The sequence below is a fragment of the Sprattus sprattus genome (assembly GCF_963457725.1).
Source record: "Sprattus sprattus genome assembly, chromosome: 13".
Classification (NCBI taxonomy): Eukaryota; Metazoa; Chordata; class Actinopteri; order Clupeiformes; family Clupeidae; genus Sprattus; species Sprattus sprattus.
This window is the reverse complement of record NC_137911.1, coordinates 2,058,460-2,073,069: the sequence shown is the minus strand read 5'-3', so window position 1 is coordinate 2,073,069 and position 14,610 is coordinate 2,058,460. Positions and strand designations below refer to the sequence as shown.

Below are 14,610 nucleotides of genomic sequence, written 5' to 3'. Positions count from 1 at the left end.
GTCGACAATCAATTGTGCCTTCAACCAGCCAACTGGCAGCACTGGACCATGACATGACAAGCAAGGGATCAATCACATCCACAGTGTACATGCAACCCAATGTCCCTTGTCAGCCAGAGGGTTCATGGTACAGTGGCAAGGTAAAGATCATGGTTCAGGACTCCGTGTTCCAAAAGTCTACAGCATACAGAAATGCAGCAGCAACAGTTAGGCTCGCACAGGAAGACCCTTCTGAATGGAAACCAATACATGTCAAGTACAGTGATGGTGGCACAGAACATCGCACCCTACTGGTCAAAGTTCAGCTCAGTCTGATTGCAATATTTAAGATGCTAGGGCTGGACATGCTCATTGCCTGTAGAGCAGCTCCAGGCCAGAGCTGGCAGAATCCAGTTGAGAGAGTGATGGCTATACTCAACATCGGCCTGCAGAACTGTGCATTGGAGAGAGACAAGACAGCAGAGGACATGGAACACCTGCTGAAGAGGTGCAGCTCAATGGCAGAGATCCGCAAAGCAGGCGAGAAAAACCCACAGCTTGCTGAGGCTTGGAGCACTTCAGTTGCGCCAGTGATGGACACAGTGGCAGGACGCTACAGTCGGCTGAAGTTGAAGGGAGAGCCAATGACGATCATAGATGCAGTCACAGATGCAGAGGAAGATTCGGTCATGCAGGTTATCACCACACTCTTCCCTTCCATCAATCCTGCAACAGTGACCAAGCAACAAGCAGACAAGGATCCAGCATTCACTGAGTGGGTGCAGAAACACTGCCGGCAACGCCAGTATCTGTTTCAGGTAATGAGCTTAGTTTCCCTGTGTTTTTATGTTTGTATGTATGATGCATAATGATTATTTTTAATTATGTATTGACTGTATAGGACGTTGAGCTGCAGTCCATGTATGAAAGATGCTTAAATAAGTCTTTCTTTCAGATACGCAAATGTGACGAAACTGAATGCTGTTCCGTACCAGCCCTCCCGTCTGACAGGATGATCTGGCTTCCTGACCCAATGCCTGATGCTTCTGGTAAGAATTTTACTTTAACATTCAATCATTGTAAGGTAAGAATATTTTTGTGGATTATCCACTTATAACATGCTTTAGCCTAATATTACAGACTGTTCACATATTCATATGACGCCCAAAGCTGAAAGCAAAATACTTGAATACATTTGTGTTGTGCTTGTATTGAAATAGGTGACCATTACTTGACTCTGGCTGAGGTTATGGGCAAAGACACAGATGACGCCCATCGACCTTCTGCTCAACAGTCACACAAACACAAACAAGCTGCGTGCGTTGACTACTTCTTGTCGGACGCAGTGGAGAAGCAGCAGAAAGAGTCTGGGCTGTTTACTGCCCAACATGCACGGGCAGTAGTCGGCTGCATGGAATGCTCTAAACCCAGAGTGATCTACTCCATGCGCCTCCTCTCCTCTCGCCACCAGGCCACACTGGCCGAGGCCCTGTCAGATGATGGTATGGATTATACATGTGGGAGTTAAATCCTGGAGCCCAAACATCCACTAACATCTACTGTGCAGGTCAGGCTGTCTCTCTCGTGTGGTGATCCCATAGAGCTGGCCTACTACCGGGCACCTTTTGGGAGGCAAGATCTCTGTGCCCACTGTGGCGGGCCTCAAGGCAACACCTGCCCAGCCCTGTTATTGAGGTTTAAGACGGTCTTGCCCTGCTGCCACATTTGTATTGGGGCTGGGAAAAAGCACATTGTGGCCAGACCTTATGGCAAGCAGAAATGAGCAGTGTTCATGTGGTTCATAGAGTTGTATTTTCCTTTTTCTTCATGTAGCTTCATGTGGTAACTATCGTTCCCTTTTTTTTTTTTTTTTTTTACTTGTAAATAGAAAAATCAAGTATATGAATTGCTTTTGATTTAATGAAGCTTTAAAAACTTCATTTAATCAAAAGCAATTCATATACTTGATTTTTCTATTTACAAGTAAAAAAATTAAAAAACTTCATTAAATCAAAAGCAATTCATAAAAAACAAAGGCAACGATAGTTACCACATGAAGCTGTTTAACTTGGGTGTTCTGCGACTCATAGCCCTCTTGTCCGACATTACTGCCTGCTATTGGAGGAAAAACAATGAGAACATTTGGTACAACTCAGAGCAAATAGAGGTCTGGCAGCTAAAGCTACACTACATTAAAACTGAAATTGAAACAAAAGCCAACTGGCCCATTAGGCAAGCTTTAGCTTCCAGGTCACTTTTCGCTCTATATTGTACCACATTTTCTCATTGTTTTTCCTACGGACAGCACATGGTGACCTCGTACAACAGGTGTTCTAAAACATTTTCGGGGTTGATTGGATGTTGTCCCGCTACCTTTTTTAACGTTTGTTCAACGTTTTGTAGGTTTGTAAATTGTACAGAGTATTGTAAGAGTTGATACTATTAAATGTATTAATGAAATATTGCTTGAGATGTCTTCAATGCCAATGGTCCAGGTTGTATTGACTACATATTTTGTTCATATAAAAATGTGTAATTTAACATGCTGGGAGAATCCATTGCTGCTGAAAAAAAAAATCTACCTATCACTCGCTGCCACTGAGAAAAAAAAAAAAAAAAAAAAAAAAAAAAATTCCCTACCTACCCATGACCTCAACTGACTACCAACAGGAACCAAACTTTTTTTTTTTTTAGGCCTGGGCAGCCTAAATTCTTGAAGATGCTGAGAAGGCAGCTTAAAATGACTGTTAGTTATATGAATATTATTTCAACTATGAGTGAAGTGCATAATACCCGCCATGAAGAAACTGAGCCTTTTATGAAGTTATAGAAAATTTTAAACTGCACTAAAAACGGCTGGGCTGGCATACTCAAAGTGACTTCTTACTTTAAGAATGCTTGTCACATTAGATAGTTGTCTGTTTGATTTCAGTGTGGTTTTATTTCCGATGCTGTTTGAAAATTGTAAATAAGCAATTATAAATGTCTCTAAATAACTACTTTACAAGCACTGGTAGGTTGTATTCTAAAGGAAAATTGTATCTAGGGTCCTCAAGAACAGTTATAGCATTGATTCCACCCCACAGATGCAACAGAGTACTTTTGAAATGACTTAGTTGATATGTGGAGATCGGAAAACTAATTGAATAGGCTGTTCGGTTTAAATTTTGCAATGTTGATACCATTGGTCGGAACCAAGTACTAGCGACTGTATTATATCAAGAAGCAACACTAGGCCTAAGTCTACGTAGCCTACTCGTTGATCTTTCAGGGTTGACCAGACGAATGAACATCCACATAGCTAGACTGTCCATATAGCTTGACTTGGTTATTTCACTTTAGTTGACTAGACAACTTTGCATTCATTCTTTATTAAAAGTAAGCATTTTAAACCCATCATTTCTCTCACCATCACTTTGCCGAGGGTCCAATAACGCTCTGCAAAACAGTCTGTGCATGTAATTTATCTGAACGACTCATAAGCACATAAGAGAACATTGTACATTAAACGTTAACCGAAAATATTGTCACTTTGTACCTTAGTCTGTACGCGCAAAGGCCAGATAGGAAATATACAGGTAGAGTTTCGTTTATGTAATTTAATAGCACACATCGATGATTTGTCTTTTATAGAATTCTATCAAAGAACTTAACTGAATCAAAAACACGTGAATACGATTTAAACGTACATAACAAACGAAATTATCAACAGGCAGAACATTAAACAGCTACACACATCTCGGGAAAGACCATAAGACCTACAACAATAACAGAGGTGGGAAATCGTGCGGTTAGTACTTTCAATAACATTGCAGTTGCCTTTCAAGGACCGAACAGGTAGAACTAAATTATTAATTTGTACAGTATTATGGCAAAAACTGTGTGATTGTTGCTGAAAATGGTTTCCAACGTGTTAGATCAAGCATAATTGACAAGATACGTTAGCTCGCATTGAAGTTAGCAAGCTATCCTAACTTAGCTAACATAACGTTAACGTTACCTGATTCCTCAAGCTATGTTAGCTGATTAGAAGTATCTTTCTTGAAAAACTCACTTACTGACGTGGCTGTAATTCTGACTCAAGTATAACGACTCTTGCATGGTGTATTTTAATTGTATGGTGTTGTTGGTGAGTTAAATAGGCCTATTTAAATGTTTAATATGTAGAGGATGGAGTGTGGGCGTATTCAGTAATGTGGCCTTTGCTTTGCGCAGATTCGCAACGAACAAATTGTCTATAAATTGTCCTGGAACTGTATGGTACACTTCTATTACTGCCAAAGTACATGCAAGAGAAGCGAAGTTCTGTGTTCCTTTAATTTTCTATATTATGACTAAGTGATGGTAGTAATAGCATTTTTGCAAGTTCCGGTTTGTTAAAAAAATACCTAAGAGAATGAACAAAATATCAAAATAACGACCATATGTTGCTGAATGACTGCTTGAGAGACGATGTATGCATGCACGTGTATGTCATTTCTGTATAGACTTAAGTATGTCTAAATGATGTCTGTTGTAGTGGTGGGAGGTGATACAAATGTTTAGTGTAGCAACTCGATTCACCCCACTTGTGTGTTTATGTACCATGCCTGCAAATGAGAAAGTTGTCTAGGCTATATCATCATTATCATTGTTTATTCAGGGAGAATTGACTGAGCACAGGGCTATTTTGCAGCAATGCCCTGACTGAGGCTACAGAATACAGAAGAACAATACATAAACAAACCATAACAAATCAAAACAGACAAAATAAATAAACAAAACACATTAACACTCTAAGGTCCAAGGCCTTTTAGACTTTTCTAAATTGTCTGACATGCCTTGATGTTTTTGTACATTTTGCTTAACTAAAAACATTGATGCACAAATGGAATATATGATTCTATTCTAGAAGACCTCAGCAATAATATCATGTAAGTAAAAGGAATGTAGTAAAAAAAAGTTTAATTTAAATCAAACGTAAACATACCCTTGGAAAAACCTTGTTTCAGAGGTGCTCAGACTTTGTACAAAAACACATTGTAAAGATTTATTCACAAGACTTTTTATTTCTGAGCCTTGTAAACATAGGTGTTGGCTAAACACATGTTAGTTTAGCATTCAGAAAGTATGTCTTGTTTCACTACCACATATTTATAATTTCAGAGTGTCCTGTGCCATTCCTAAATCTGTGCCCCTACATATGCATATTGATGAGTTGGTGTGAACAAACCTGTGACACCTCTCGCAAAGACAAAGGCCATATCCTAATTGCCCTAGAATGTCTTTGTGGCCCAAAACCCCCGGAGTGAATCTTGCCACACCATGACCCAATGGAGATCACTGAATCACCATCCCCTTATCATATGAATAGCTGTCATTTGCTAATGGGTGGGTCCTTAGCAGCAGAAACCCCACTCAGATACCAGAAAGTGCAACACATCAGTTCTATTCCCCTGACAAAGTGCTTATTTATTTAAACATTTTGAACTGTATATATTATAAAAGAAAAGGGTTCAATGTTTCCGTGGTTGTTCTTTTTATGTCTCTAAGACGAAAACTCGCGGAGCTTAACATTTTTTTTGACAAAAAAATAAAAATATCCCGGACGAGGGATATAGATCTTTTAGTGTTAAAGTAACAGTATGCAACAATTATACTATACGATTTTTTTTTTAAAATAGCCATTTAAATAGTGTCCTCTAGTGGGTTTGAGGAAGAGAAATTAACACATTTAGATTTATTATATGGCATAAACATATTGAAGACATCTGCTGAGATTTTGTTTTGGATATGTGTGAAGCAGTAGCAGCCTGACCTGGGAGAGAAAGCGTAGGAGCAGCTACCCTTTGCCTCCACATAATTATGTGAGGACTCCTTCTCTGCAATGACTGTGATCAAAACAAAAAAGAGAAACAGACTGTGCCTGGAGAAGAGCCTAATCACAGCAGTTGCCTCCTTTTTTTTTAAAATAACCTTTTAAATAGTGTCCTCTAGTGGGTTTTAGGAAGAGAAATTAACAAATGTAGATTTAAAATATGGCACAAAAATAAACATATTGAAGACATCTGCTGAGATCGGTGCTAATTATAGTTAATGTCAGATATCCTCTGTTCAATTTTCAAACTCTCCCTCACTATATGATTTTTTTTGCTCGAGCAATATTCCATGACAAATGAAACGATGCCAACGTGACCGTTTCAGAGTACTTCGTAAATTTCCAAAAAAGTCGAGTCTGTTTCTCTGACTGACGTTACAATTCAAAGTATGTACCTTGTGCTTGCACAGCTCTGTGCCTTTAGGAACTCCTGGGCTATGTTAGCAGTGTGTGAGAAGGCGCTCCAAGTTTGAGGCTTCAAAATGCGACAGTGACGTCTGGCATATTAAGCAGAGGGGTTTTCCATTCAGGGAAGGGAACGTGCGGTGTTCATCTTCATATTTTCGTTTAGCTTTACGCTTTGCTGGATCCATGGCATTCTTTCAGTAGCTACTGCTAGTCTGGCTAGTAACTCTCTGAGACTGGGTGCACACATGAGAATGTTTCATGTTTGGAACATTAACGTTACTTGAAGACATCTCTCAAGATCGCGTGATCACAAAATATACATGAATAAATACCCCTTTCAAATCGGACAGCCTTTTGTCTGTATTTCCAAATATATTGCGTGCAAAATATGCATTTTAGATGTTTATTTTACCATATGAAAATTCTGTACACCAAGAGAAAAGTCAGCGAGCACTCGAGCTGGAGCCGAGCCACACGTAAGCCGGCAAAGAGCTGCATGCGGCTCCTCTGATTGTTTTACGTGTTACAACGTGAATACGCTCATTAGCGTTTGAACAATGTTGAGAGTTATTGTGAACACGTTTTAAAAAGTTTGACTGACTGAAAACGGGACGAAAAACTTAAGGTGTCTGCCTAAAAGTAGTGCGTCCAATTTCTTATTATTTTAGAACAGTGCGTCCAAAAGACGCACGGACGCATGCCTGGCTAAAAGCCTGGTCCATAGACTATAACAGGGGTCTTCAACCTTTTTTGACCCAAGGACCCCTTGGCTGAGAGAGCCACTGAGCAGGGACCCCCACCCCCGCCGCCCCAAATTTGGGCCTGATATTCATATATTTTATTTTATAACTAAGTGTCAGCCACACACACACACACACACCCACACACTCCCCTACACATGTTTGAACAGAATTACACATCATCTGTGACACACAACTACAGTTAGCCATCACTCTGTATTAAATCAGGGAGGGACAAATAATTGAAGCATGAATTAAATAACTCATACCTAGTGAGAGATCAGAGGTTCGAGAATTCATCACTCATGTCTTTGGCAACAACATTCTCCCTATGAAGCATGCAGTGCGTCATACATGGCTCTTGCACCGTCTGTGCACATCGCGGCACATTTTGGCCAGGCTATATCATTTTCACGGGAAAAAATGTCGATCACTTAGAAAATCTCTTAACTTGTTTTACTTCAAGGCAGCTGCTCTCATAATAGAATTTCCTCCGGCATCTCATTTTGGTCGACAAATCACAAAAAAACCTAAAAGCTGAGCGACGTTTGACACATCGGTGGATTCATTAAATTGTAGTGCAAAATAATTAGGAAATAATCAGGAATCCAGGAACCGTCTCTGGGGCAGAGAACACACAAAGAATAGCCATACAATGTTACACTTAAATTTATATATATATTGTTTATATATATATGTATGTTTATAGTATTTATTCAAGCCACATCCATACTTTACAGTAGGGATGCACCGATACCGATACCAGTATCGGGTATAGGGTCGATACTTCGTTAAAATACTCGTACTCGTTTTAAATTACCGATACCAAAAACCGATACCCAGTGTTGCGTCTTAACGCGTGTGTTTTCTTCTCCTCTACTGTATGCCTGCCAGGTGTGAGAGCGGCGAGTTGCATAGAGGCTGAGAGCGGTATTGCAGACAGATAAGTTGAGGTTGAACTTGCAGTTTAAATTAATTCAAGAACAGCTTGGATACGATGTGTGGAGGTGGCTTGCGTTAGCTAACGGTTTCGCTAGAGATTTTAAATTCAACACGTACGACCTCCAGTAAAGGTAAGTCCTATCTTCGGCTATTTTATGTTTTGCAGTTAACTTAGAACTGCTGTTACATAGGCAAAGTGTAGGGGCTAGCCTACTGTCTTTAGCGACGCTGCGCCTATAGCATATTATTGCCATTTGCTACGGTTGATTGACGGGGACGGGAATGTATTTGTTTTCTCCTCTTTTACCCGGACGCATTTAGGTCTCGAAAGGAGTGATGTGTGAGGGTAAAAGAGGACGTCTGTCTTGTCTTGTGTTTCAGGAATCTAGTTTGTCATAAACACCCGCTAGCAAGTAGCCGCTAGCAAGACATCCCAAGCTTAGTGCCTTGTTGGTAGCAGAGGGATAGTAACAGGCATATTTTAGTGTAAATTGGTCTAATAGAGACAACATATCAAACTAGAATGCGTTTCGTGAACGAACTGCGAGAGTGTGCTTGCTCTGTGACAGAGAGAACAAGTGCCAATGAATTAACATGTATTTACATCTACTCAATCAGTGTAGTGGGGCCTTCTTCCAATATATTTTAGCAAGCAACCAAGCTCAACCATTATATTTTGGCTCCACTGACGTTTAGACATATGAGGGTATCTTTGTTGTTCTGTTTTTGTTTGTTTGTTTGCTTGTTTATTGTGAAAGGGTCTAGTGTGTTACATTTGGTCATAGCCTGATAGTTCCAGAGTCTCGTTATACTGACTTACTGAGCTAAGTGAATTGTTGAAATTGTTATCTTGGTAAAAGGAAACATCTCTGCAACAATATTGGAATGAATGCGGAACAGCCAGCTTTACTTAAAGTTTATTGTAAGATAGGCCTATATGTTAGACTTAATGCAGTTAGAGTTAGACTGTAGGTCTAGTATCAAACATAAGCAACACTTTTACTGTATAGCTAGAGAGCACGTGTATCACATTGGTTTATAGTCTGTCAAATTAGTTCTAGTTATTGGTGTTCGTTGGCATAAAAAGTTAGTCTTCTCTTATAAGCCTATAGTACATCTGATTAGAGCTAGCAACCATGAAAAACCTCTTCTGAAACTAAGAAGGATAACTATGACTAAATGTGACTAAAACTAATATGCATTTTTGTCTTAAGACTGAATCTAAAATAGCTGCCAAAATTAATACATCTCAGTGTTCATTTTGGCAGCTATTTTAGATTCAGTGCATATTAGTTTTAGTCACATTTAGTCATAGTTATCCTTCTTAGTTTCAGTCTAGTTTTCGAAAACTGAGCACACTACAACAGCTATGCTGTGTGTACATCCTCAAACGTTTTTCAGTTAACCTAATGATTCAAGGTCTCTCATGAATCATTACTCCCAGGACACGGGTTAATGTTAACTCACGCTATCGGTCACAACAAGTTACTTGGGATATGCTACCTCATAGTTAGCTAACGTTAGCTAGCTAAACGTTTACAGAGGCTAACGTGAAGCTTCAATCAAAAATTATTAGCTAGCTTTCCAAGCTAGCTGACACAACCTAAACACTCGACTGCCCCTTTGAAGTCAACTTAACGTTGTCTAATATATTCTAATAACTAGTTATCATTGACAGTTACAAGCTAATTTACCAAACTCCTTTCTGTCCTAAATTGAGCAGTTGCTGGTGTGAGCTACAATATGGGAGCTAGCAAAGCCATTTCTAGCTCTACTTCACAATACTGCTGCCTAGTGTAATAAGTTAACGTAAAACATAAATGTTTATAAAGTATCAGACATAAACAGGATACAACACACCAGTTACCAATTGATATTATGTGTTTATATTTACCGAAAATGTCAGTAAATCCAGATGATGATTATGCTGCTGCTGCTGTTGGTCCCGTCGATAACCCTGGAGTCGCGACCCTGTCAGTTGTTTCCATGTGAAATCAATGGAATGCTTCACTTTTTGGCGACGTATTGACAACTGTCTGTCACTCGCACACTGTGCTTGTAAATTATTTTTCAAGTTTGCACGTACCTATTTATGCGAGTGAAATACTCGCACTGTAGAGCCCTGGAAGGTGTCTCTTAATATTCCTACAGTTGAATGGAGAACGACTGATAGAGCGGGTGACGTCACAATGGCTCAACCTTCCCCATGTTAGTCAATGAGAGAAAAGGGGGATGAAAAAATGGAATAAAAAAGGAGTGACAAGGAGTACCGGCACGAAAAGTCATAGCAGCTTGAACCGGATCGGGCCGGACGTTTTGGTGTTTGAATGGCGTCTCTAGCTCAATCGGGCGAGGAGTAGTTAGCTGCAAGAAAAACGTACGGAATAAATAAATAAATAAACTAGAATGCGTTTCGTGAACGAACTGCGAGAGTGTGCTTGCTCTGTGACAGAGAGAACAAGTGCCTATGAATTAACATGTATTTACATCTACTCAATCAGTGTAGTGGGGCCTTCTTCCAATATATTTTAGCAAGCAACCAAGCTCAACCATTATATTTTGGCTCCACTGACGTTTAGACATATGAGGGTATCTCAGAGTTTCGTTATACTGACTTACTGAGCTAAGTGAATTGTTGAAATTGCTATCTTGGTAAAAGGAAACATCTCTGCAACAATATTAGAATGAATGCGGTTACATAGCCAGCTTTACTTAAAGTTTATTGTAAGATAGGCCTATATGTTAGACTTAATGCAGTTAGAGTTAGTCTGTAGGTGTAGTATCAAACGTAAGCAACACTTTTACTGTATAGATAGAGAGCACGTGTATCACATTGGTTTATAGTCTGTCAAATTAGTTCTAGTTATTGGTGTTCGTTGCCATACAAAGTTAGTCTTCTCTTATAAGCCTAGGTAGTACATCTGATTAGAGCTAGCAACCATGAATTGCAGATTAAGGGGTCCCCTATCTCAGTGTTCATTTTGGCAGCTATTTTTAGATTCAGTCTTAAGACAAAAATGCATATTAGTTTTAGTCACATTTAGTCATAGTTATCCTTCTTAGTTTCAGTCTAGTTTTCGAAAACTCATTACAATTTAGTCTAGTTTTAGGCACATTTAAAATTCCATATTATAGCCACATTAAACTCATTCCCTTCCCTTCTCAGGCCCAGGGACCTCCTGTGTTGTGTCAACTGCATAGTAGTCTAGCTTGCAGTACTTACATTGTGGATGCAATTAGTCTCCAAGATACAGATCTCATGCCTACAGCTGAATTCGAATTTGTTTGTAATAAATAATCGAATGTGATGATGAAGTACGGTACGCAGCGTCTTAACTGAAGCTCAACTCAACTATTACAGTAGCTAGCTTGCCGCTAACTGAAAACACATCGGAACACAGTGGCTAGCTAGGTAGCTAGCTGCTAATAAGTAACATATATAAGTAACACATCAGCAGTAATGAATCAAGTGTACTGATATTAAATGTACTACTAAATGTACTACTAACATGCCATTCTTAAATTAAAGCCAGTGACATGATGGTTAACGATTAACGAGTTAACGATGGATACCGACAATTAGCATACCTAGCTAGGTAGCATTACCATTGGATTTCAATGGCAGTTATGCTAGCTCTGGCTATCCAGTCAAAGGAGCCTTGTTTCTGGACACGTATCACTTGACGAGCGAGGGCAATACAGTCATCTGGAAAGTTTAAAATGATACTAAACGAAGGGAAATCTACTGTATGGAGAATTTTCTGCTCAGTAGACAATGCAGATTCTAATTAGGCTGGTGGATATGTCCAATGTAAGAAGTGTGAAGTTTTAATGAAATATGATTGATGCAACTGTCGTTCTCCATAACAACTTGGATTAACCTGGATGGCTGGATGAAGTTTCAGACCGAACGTCAAAGATCTTCAATGGTAAGACTTGTCGGTTGTGCCTCTGTTGGTGTCTCGTAAAACGTGAATTTTATTAAAGCATAGCGTGTGTATTGTGTAGCTATTTCATTCCGAGATTGCAGGGGAGTGAAATGCTCCGCTCTGCTGCTGGTATACAGACAGCCGGAAAGGTTAACAAACGGAATGAAATAGCTACACATTACACACGCTATGCCTTAATAAAACCCACGTTACTCACATACTGGTTAACACTGTTAGAGCGGGTGTATAAACTGTACCTGAAACTGTTGCCACTACATTCGTTTTAATATTTTGCACTCGCTATCTAACCACTTCTGGCATTTAAGAGAGCTTCTCCTATGTCAACTGATCTAATGTCAGTTGGCTAGAGTGCGTGACGTCACAATGGCTCAACCTTCCCCATGTTAGTCAATGAGAGAAAAAGGGGATGAAAAAGAGGGATAAAAAAGGAGTGGCAAAGAGTATCGCCACGAAAAGTCATAGCAACCTGCACCGGATCGGGCCGGACATTTTGGTGTTTGAATGGCGTCTCTAGCTCAAACGGGCGAGGAGGAGTTAGCTGCAAGAAAAACGGGGAGAATAAATAAATAAATAAAGAAAACTTGACGATAACAATACTGTGCTTCCCTTCGGGCAAGCACACTAATAAAGAAAACTTGACGATAACAATACTGTGCTTCCCTTCGGGCAAGCACACTAATAACAGAATCAAACAGAACAGAATCAAATGTGGGGTCTCTGACTACATACATTATCTTGTTGATTGTCCAAAACCCCATTAATTCTCTTATATGGATTTCCAGAAACCAGAAATTGCAAAATTGCTAATCCGCGGCATAGAAAATGACAATGCCCACTCTGATGCTGTATTGGAGGCTGGCAAAGTGATGTAGATGAGCGAAATGAGGTTACCAAACCATTTAGCTAGCTAGCTGATTTGTTGCTAGTCACTGGAATTGGCTTGTTGGGAGTAAAATACACTTTTTCACAAAGAAATGCTCCTCTGGCTGTCCGTTCAGCGTTAGCGGTCAAAAAAGCTCCGGTGTTTGTACAGACCTGGCTCTGTAAATGGGAAACATAGACCTAGAGGCTTGGACCGAGGCTTTAAAGCAGCACAACGGATCAATAGCTATTCGCTTACGATATGCTAGCAGCTAAAACTAATGAAATATCTAGAAATGCGCTGACTTTGACATTATAACAAACTAGTTACTCAACAACTGTCCTTACACAGTCAAACATCAAGTAAGTGCAACACAAGACAAATCAAGACGGCAAATAAACAACTTACTAGTTCGGCAGACAGTAGAAAGTCGGGCAGCCACAGGCAAAACTACAGAACGAAGTTATATGCCTATGGACCCTAGTATGGCAATGGCACGGAGATGATTCTCCATATTAAAAGTCATTGTAGCGCCCCGAAATTTTTTCAAGCTGTTATTTTAAGGTTAACCCCTTGGTGCCGCTCCGTGTTAATATCGTTCTTATTCGAACGATGATGTTTTGGTGCCATGACAACGGAAAATACATATTTTTGAAAAACAGTTATTTTTACAAAACCTCAAGACCCATCCAATCATATTGCATGCTTTTTAAATCCATTTAATTGATTGGCTAGTCTCACAGAGCTCGTCAAATCAAGCTATGCGAGTGACGTGACTGAGATTAGAAAAAAGAAACATGGCGCCCGCGATTATGCGACCCCTCAGTGAGAAACAGCGATTTTCAGCACAAGAAGAAGCAGCTTTTCTAATGAATGATGAGTGATCAAGAAACCAATGTACACAGTGGTCCTGGATGGATTTCTAGTGGAGAAAAAGTTTGAATTTTTTAGATCAACGTTATTTTGCCCTCCCAAACTTTGTAGTAGGCTAACGTCACGTTTGAGTGAATGATGAGCGCAATACAGCGAAATGGATGATAAAAAGCTTCTGAATAGAAAGTTTACCTTTAAAAGTTGTGTTGTGCAAAAGAAGTGAGCTTCACTGTTGTCTGAAAATGTCAACAGGCAGCTGGCAGCAAAAAATATTAAGCCATGGTTTAACTGCACTATAGGCTGAGTCCATGTTTATCTTAAATGTGCACTTTATAATTTTATTTTGTACCGCCCTGTTCGGCAATGTTGTTTTTCAATAAAATAAAACATTGCTTAAAGCAAGCCAATCCACTTTTCCATGTTGATAACAGCATTAAAATAAAATAAAAATGATGGAAAAAAAATAATTGAAGGGGGCATTTAGAATAGATACATTTTGCGATCGCGATTAATGTTATCGCGATTAATTTTCAGTTAATTATGACAAAAATGCGATTAATCACAATTAAATATTGCAACAAAGGGTTAAACTGCTTATCCTAACCCTAATCCTGAAGTATAATTGTTGCATTGTGTTACTTTAACAATCCCAGCCCATCAACACACGTGCTTCAGGAGCACGGAAGGGAGATGTGTAATCTGATTGGCTGCTCAAATATCAACAGTCTTTTGCGAAACCAAAACTGAATTACTGACTGCGTCTTTAAAGTGCATTTAAAGGCGCAGTCCAGAATTTAGTTTAGGTAATTCATAAGGCAAACAGAACATTTCGTTACACTGTCTCTTTTCTAGTTTAATCAGCTGTTAATTGCATCTGCTAATCATAAATAAACATCATCATATCCTTGCAAGAATGATCCTAGTTAATCATGCAAAAGTTCATACAGGCACTGATGCCTGGCCTTGTGCTATTCCACTGTAGCCTACTGAAGTTCTGAA

General features: G+C 39.4%; 2 protein-coding genes across 4 annotated transcripts in view; one reads left to right on the top strand and one right to left on the bottom strand.

The window, feature by feature from the left end:
• rbks (ribokinase) overlaps nt 1–3,501 on the bottom strand; it is an 81,963-nt gene extending 78,462 nt beyond the window's left edge. For both annotated transcript variants that reach the window (XM_080849600.1, XM_080849601.1), the window contains exon 1: nt 3,389–3,501. In XM_080849600.1, coding sequence (XP_080705726.1) covers nt 3,389–3,391 — 3 coding nt within the window. In that variant the 5' untranslated portion in view covers nt 3,392–3,501. The remainder of the gene's footprint in view (nt 1–3,388) is intronic.
• Nucleotides 3,502–3,762: 261 nt separating this feature from the next.
• babam2 (BRISC and BRCA1 A complex member 2) overlaps nt 3,763–14,610 on the top strand; it is a 137,478-nt gene continuing 126,630 nt past the window's right edge. The window contains exon 1 of one of the 2 annotated variants that reach the window (XM_080850712.1): nt 3,763–3,769. The gene's annotated coding sequence lies outside the window, so the exon portion shown is untranslated. Of the gene's footprint in view, nt 3,770–11,774; nt 11,856–14,610 lie in introns of those variants that run through there. The other variant, XM_080850711.1, reaches the window with a different exon arrangement.